The sequence below is a fragment of the Bos taurus genome, chromosome 8, assembly GCF_002263795.3.
Source record: "Bos taurus isolate L1 Dominette 01449 registration number 42190680 breed Hereford chromosome 8, ARS-UCD2.0, whole genome shotgun sequence".
Classification (NCBI taxonomy): domain Eukaryota; kingdom Metazoa; phylum Chordata; class Mammalia; order Artiodactyla; family Bovidae; genus Bos; species Bos taurus.
In genome coordinates, this window is record NC_037335.1 from 70,822,030 (window position 1) to 70,828,671 (window position 6,642).

General features: G+C 52.9%; 1 protein-coding gene across 1 annotated transcript; it reads right to left on the reverse strand.

Moving 5' to 3' along the window:
- Positions 1-229: 229 nt before the first annotated feature.
- On the reverse strand, positions 230-6,369 carry NKX2-6 (NK2 homeobox 6). The gene is made up of 2 exons (XM_003586411.3): positions 5,736-6,369; positions 230-2,190 (listed from the first exon to the last, which is right to left on the reverse strand). The coding sequence occupies exons 1-2, from the start codon at positions 6,010-6,012 to the stop codon at positions 1,565-1,567; spliced, it is 903 nt and encodes a 300-aa protein (XP_003586459.2). The 5' UTR covers positions 6,013-6,369; the 3' UTR covers positions 230-1,564.
- Positions 6,370-6,642: the final 273 nt, after the last annotated feature.

Consider the following 6,642-nt stretch of genomic DNA (forward strand, 5'->3'; position numbering starts at 1 on the left):
GAGATACAAGCTGTCAATAGTCAGGCATAGTTTACATAGTACCAAGCAGTCTGTGTTTTCCACATTGGTAAAACACACACAGACACACACACACACACACACAACTAGGGCAAATTCAGAAATGAGAAAATGCAGGGCTGGTACAATTTAAATATTAGAATTTATTAAATAATAGAAGTTAACTTTTGATACGGAGAAGGCAATGGCACCCCACTCCAGTACTCTTGCCTGGAGAATCCCAGGGACGGGGGAGCCTGATGGGCTGCCGTCTATGGGGTCACACAGAGTCGGACACGACTGAAGCGACTTAGCAGCAGCAGCAGCAGCAGCAACTTTTGATAAGTTAGTGGTCCAGGGGATGAAAATGCATACTTTTTCATTGTCTTAGAAAAAAAAATATATCCAAGAAAAAAAGAAATGAGTCTGATTTTCCTACTAATACCTACCAAAGACAACTTATTTGATACCCATGTCCCCATTAATAAAATGAGTTTGTTTTCAGTCTTCAGTGAGCGTGGTTTCAAACATATTTGTGCCTGGGGGAGTTATAATTTCCCCTAAAGTTCAGGTTTCTTGCCCATTATGTTAGGACAACTGGAAGCTCCTTACCTGATGGAAAGTTTAGAAGCCTGCTACCTTCTGAAAGAAAATCTGTAGGAGCAGGCTGGGAAGGGGGTGGAGAGAGGTAACCCCTCCAAGAGCTGAAAGCGAGTTTTGTCTCTCTAGGGAATTCGCTGTGTACTGAAGATTAGAATTTCTGGGTTTCATTTTTACTTTATTCTAAGCTCTTTAGCGGATATCGAGAAGTGGATAAATTCTAATGGCATATACACAAGACAAACACACAGACACATATATTTAGGCTGAGCTGAAAACAGGAGATAAGATGCACCTACAGTGAGGGAAGAACTAGAGAGTGGTGGATACCTTCTAGAGAACAACTGTGGCTCCAGAAAAAAGGCGCTCGCCTAGATTAACACTGAGTCCCAGGGAGTGTAGCCCTGGAAGGGGGTGCTCAGCGCAGACTAACCCCCACAGGAGCATGTGTTTCGCACAAGTCTTCTTCGCTCCTCGGTCCTCCTCTTCCAGGCTCTTCATCCCTCTCCCTGGCTCATTTTCTCCTTCTTTCCCGCCTGTTGCCTTTAATTGAGGGGTCGAGACCCTCTACAACATCCCCATCATCTCGCCATCCTCCGGGGCTGCCGCACACAAATAAAAGAGCCTCGCAGGCCCTGGGGTTGAGGCCTGAAAAGTCTCCTGCCTCAGTACTAATCTGACCCCCGAAACTGTCAGCCACCCTCGGCTTTTCTCCTTCCCGGGTGTCGCTGGGTGGGCGGCTGGCGGAGGCCAGGGTTTGCGTCTTTTGGGAGGAGCTCGCCCCCAGGGCCTTCAGCTGGATGGCTGCTCCAGGGGCAATTCGCAGTCCCAGGCACCGCTCGGGAGAGAAGTGCCATCGGGTCGCCTGCTTCCTCCTCCGCGGCGGTCCCTCATCCCGGCCGCGACCGGACAGCGGGGAGGCAGGACTGAGCCTCTGGTCAGGGTGGCATATCCGAGATAAGACGCCTCACCAGGCCCTGACACCCTGCAGTGTGGCGGGCAGAGGGCTCTGAGGGCTGGCGCTCGGCCCACCTGTGCCGAAGCCCGAACTGGCCTGGGGGACTGGGGGTGCGGGGCCCGGGGGTGCGCCCGCGTAGCCGCCGCCGTAGCCGGCACAGTAGGGAGCGCCCGCGTAGTGGCCGTAGCAGGAATAGGGCGCCGCTGCCGCCCCGTAGGGGCCGGGGAAAGCGGGAGGGCCAGGTCCCAGGCAGGGCTTGCCATCGCGCACCAGCACGGGCACCGCCACCCGGCGCGGCGCTAGGGGGTGGCCCGCCAGTTGCAGGGACTTGTCCTGGCGCTGTCTCTTGCACTTGTAACGTCGGTTCTGGAACCAGATCTTGACCTGCGTCGACGTGAGCTGCAGCGCGCTGGCCAGATGCTCGCGTTCCGGGGCCGACAGGTACCGTTGCTGCTTGAAACGCCGCTCCAGCGCCAGCACCTGCGCCTGCGAGAAGAGCACGCGCGGCTTCCGCCGGGGCCGTGCTATGGGATGCTCCGCGCCGTCCCCGCGCGCGCCGCCGCCGCTGTCCCCTGCGCAGCGCTCAGGCACCCGGGTCCCGCCGCCGGGGAACGAGGCTCCGCTGAGGACGGACTCTAAAAGTACAGGAAGGAACACCGTCAGCGCCAGCCTAAGGCTCACCGGAGCGATTTTTCCAAGGGACGCCCCTCCTCCTTGGTAGCCTTCACCTTGCGCGCCAGTCTCTTCCTTCTGCTTACCCCCTCACCCCGTCCCAGGTCGCTCTAAATGTTCCTTTCCCCCAAGTTGTCTCTTTTGTACCCGTGATGATGATTGGTGCTAGTGGTTTAGTCCCTAAGTCATGTCTGACTCTTGCGATCCCATGGACTGTAGCCCATCAGGCTCCTCTGTCCATGGGATTTCTCCTGGCAAGAATACTGGAGTGGATTGCCATTTCCTTCTCCAGGGGATCTTCTGGATCCAGGGGTTGAATTCAGGTCGCCTGCATTGCAGGCGGCTTCTTTACCGACTGAGACACCAGGGAAGCATAATGCAAGTTGTGACTCTCTGTGTTTCTCAGTGTACAGCCGATTCCCCAAGGTTAGACTCTTGATCAAGACTCTAAGCTTCATTTTCTTCTTAGAATGTCTGTATCCGAGCTGTTCACTTTGACTGCAATTCTCAAGTGTGGGTAAGTTTGGGGAAACATTTACTGCCAGTCTATTAGATAGAGATTAACCTTAGATTGCTCATAGTGAAGAGAGAGAGAGAGCCTGGTTATCTATTTGTGGCCCCTGCTTCTAATGCAAGTGCTGGGGGCTCCAGTGCTACCCACCTATACTGACATCCTTGCTTCTTTTGTCATCAGGGACCCACCCCATGTTTCTCGAACATGATGCTTTGTAATCCAAATTAACAAAACAAAATAATTTTTGGCTCCTGATTTTTGGCTCACAAACTAAGGTTCTCTTTGCAAGTATATAAATTTGAGATCCACATTTGGCTCTTTTTTTAAAAAGTGGGCTCTTTGCTCTTTGGGACCTCCCTGGCAAGCAGGTAGCATTGGCTCCTCCCTGACTTCCTGTTTGGAAGAGGCAGAGCTCCTTGAATATCACCCCAGGGCAGCTGTGCCCAGCCCGGCAAAATGCAAGCTTCCTTTCCTTTTATTGTACATCTCTCCTATTTTGGCAAAGCTCTGTTTTTACCTAAGGATAAGAAGGGAGGCTTCCCAGGTGGATCAGGGGTAAGAAAAAAAAAAAAAAAATCTGCTTGCATTGCTTGGCAGTGCAAAAAATGTAAGAGACTCGGTTTCTATCCCTGGGTCAGGAAGATTCTCCTGGAGAAGGAAATGGCAACCCACTCCAGTATTCTTGCCTGGAGAATCCCACAGACAGAGGCGCCTGGCAGCTGACAGTCCATAGGGTCGAAAAGAGTCAGAGACAACTGAGTGACAGAGCAAGAACAAGCAGGGAGGCAGTGCTAAGTTTTCATGAAATTCATGAGAGGAGAAAACCGGAATGGGGAGTGCATGTGTGTGCGTGGTGAGGTAGAGCAGGATGCTCCTAATTAGAGCCAGTGCTGTCGGAACCGGCTCAAATCCACAGCCAGCTGGCACAGTCTCCTGCAGGACTGAACTGTTTGGCATTTCAGATTGAGGAAACAAGACCTTCCCTCAGCGAAGCTTGTGTTCAGACAAACTGAGGACATTTCTCCCCACAAAGAGGAAAAATATTGACAAGGGTTTGTTTTCTTAGCAAATCAAAATGTAACTACTGGCCTTCAGTGACTCTGCGGAGCCAGCAAGACTCCATTTGGGAGTTGCTGACCACTCAGGCCAAGGGGCTTCAGGCCACCTCAATCCCTCCTGGTCACAGTTTGGAGTCCCTGTCACCCTCTGTCCCTGAAAGCAAGGTGGGGATGGAGGAGGAGCACAGAGTCCCCCAGGAGTGTCTCTTCCACGTGTGATCAGTGGCTGCCATGGCCCCTGGGCTTAGATCCTGAAGCTGGACCAGGCCCCTTCTCATTGTCACTGCCCCAGGTGCGGCAGCAGAGGAGGAGTGCACTACAGTGTCTTCAGCTTCAAGGTGATAGCAAGAGTCAGAGGACTGTGACGCTTCTTCAGCAAAGCCAAAATGAAAGGTCAGTTGGCTGAGCAGCACTGGGGGAGTTGAGGGCTTAGAGTCTGCTGCAGAATACTCACAGGTTTCTTTAAGAACACAACAAAATATACATTTCTCTAGGCTCCTGGCTGTTGTTGTATTGTTGTTCAGTCATGTTGTGTCTGACTCTTTTCGACCCCATGGACTGCAGCACTCCAGGCTTCTCTGTCCTTCAGTATCTCTCAGAGTTTGCTCAAACTTCACTGAACACATGATGCCATCCAACCATCTCATCATCTGTCATCCCTTTCTCCTCCTGCCCTCAATCTTTCCCAGCATCAGGATGTTTTCCAATGAGTTGACTCTTCACATTAGGTGGCCAGAGTGGAGTTGGAGTTTCAGCTTCAGCATCAATCCTTCCAATGAATATCCAGGGTTGATTTCCTTTAGGACTGACTGGTTTGATCTCCTTGCAGTTCAAGGGACTCTCGAGTCTTCTAACTCCAAACTATCATCTTTATTTTCTTCATGTGGTTAGTTTGAGGTTAAAATAGAGTGGCTGTGGCATAGCCTGGGTGAGGAGACCTGACCTGTGAGGATCATCCTGAAGCCCCCAGACCTGCATGAAGGCTGGGAACTGAGACGCAGAGTTTGGCAAGAGGAAGAGTGGCTTTTTCATCCCTCAAACTGTTGGGTCTCCCCTGCCAAAGCTGCCCGGATGGCAGGAGCCAACCCATCACAAGCCCTGTCCACCTCTTCCCTCCCTGCAGCTAGACGCAGATCCCTGGGTCTGTCTGCCAATGCACAGGTTGTGCCTTTGGAGACCGGACGCTGAGACTCTGCTGGAATCGTCTGTCTCCCTGAGCAGCTAAAGCTCGAGCTGCCCTTACTGAGCTGCAGTCAGAGGAACTACTAGGCTGGCCACTCAGCAAGCCCCAGGAAAAGACTGGGCTGGGACTGATCCCAGAGCCGAACAGAGTTTCCTCTCCCAAAGTGCCCCGCTGCTTTGATGGCTACACTTTTGGCAGATGGTCTAGGGTAGAGAGAGACTAGGAGATGGCAGGAAAAGCTGGTGGTGATGAAGCACAGCTAAGATACTGCAGAGGGTTTTGCTGTAAGAAAGAAGCTCTGCTCTGTGATGACCTAGAGGGGTAGGATGGGAGGGAGGTTCAGAGAGAGGGGATATATGTATACTTATGACAGATTAACTCTTGTTGTATGGCAGAAATCAACACAACATTGTAAAGTAATAATCCTCCAATTAAAAATAAATTTAAAAAAAGGAAGAGAAACTGGAATTTCTGGGAACTGCCTCAGTGAGTAGGGGGGAATATGTTTCTGGGAATCATGTAGGACAGGCTGTGGAAATCGTGAGCCCCCAAGATTCAGGACCTTATTTACATTAAGATGTCTGGAGGGGACAGTAGAGGGGGCTGAGAGCCCAGTCCTTCTGACTCTTCGAGTGAAGAAAAATGGGGCCGGGAAGACCAGGAGATGAGTGTCCCCCACAAACGCCAATTGGTAATGATCTAACCCCACTCCTTGTTCTCCCTGTAAGATCCAAAACCCCAGCTCGTACTCACCTGGCTCACCCACCGGTTTAGCGTCCATCTCTGTGACTAACTCACAGGGACCCCTGGAAGTCTCCGACCCTTCCTGCCTTCTGTCTTCGCTGTCTGCGCTTCGGATGCTGGGGACCTCGGACCCTCGCTGTTCTGGGACCGGTCGCAGGAACTGAAAGTTTTCCGGGCTCCTCGGTGTCCTCTGGAGTTGCAAGGCATCCGGGCCGAGATGCTCACGCTCCAGGCTCAGGATGTCATTGACCGAAAAGGGAGTGCAGGTGGCGGGGTTCAGTAACATCCCAAAGGCGGAGGGGGCGGGGCTGGGGCGTCCCTGGTCCCCACAGAGCGGAGCGCCCAGAGCTTTCCGTTTTGTCGCTGCAGACCCCGCAGACCCAAGATTTGCGACAGACGCCCAGCGTCCCGGATTGCGCCTTCCCTCTGGACCATCCTTGCCAGACGATTGACCCGGAGAACTGAGTGACAAAACCGCAGAACCCCATTGGTTCTTGCAGAATCCACGTGTTAACTTAGCATCGTCCCCGCCCGCCAACCGCCCACCCGCTGCAGTCCTTTCTTCTCTGCTCTCCTAATTTCTCACCAACCTCCAGCCACTTTCCGGAAGGTTTGGGTTTTCAAAAGCAAGGAAAAGGGGAGAGAGTGCGCGCCGCTCGCATGTAATGTGAATACATTACAAACCAGAGCTTCCGAACTCAACCGTGGGTCCCTCCGGACTCTCCTAGAAAGTGTGCGGAGATGCGGGTGGAACCCTTGCTCTGCAACCCGAGTCGGTCCCTCGCGATCTGGCTGGAAAACTCTAGAGCGAGACCTCTGGGCACGCGCAGAATTGGAGCTGAACGTGGGAGTCTTGGTGCGCGCACCGTCGGGGCCAAACGGCTGGGAGCTCCTTCCAGGGAGCAGAAGCTGGACC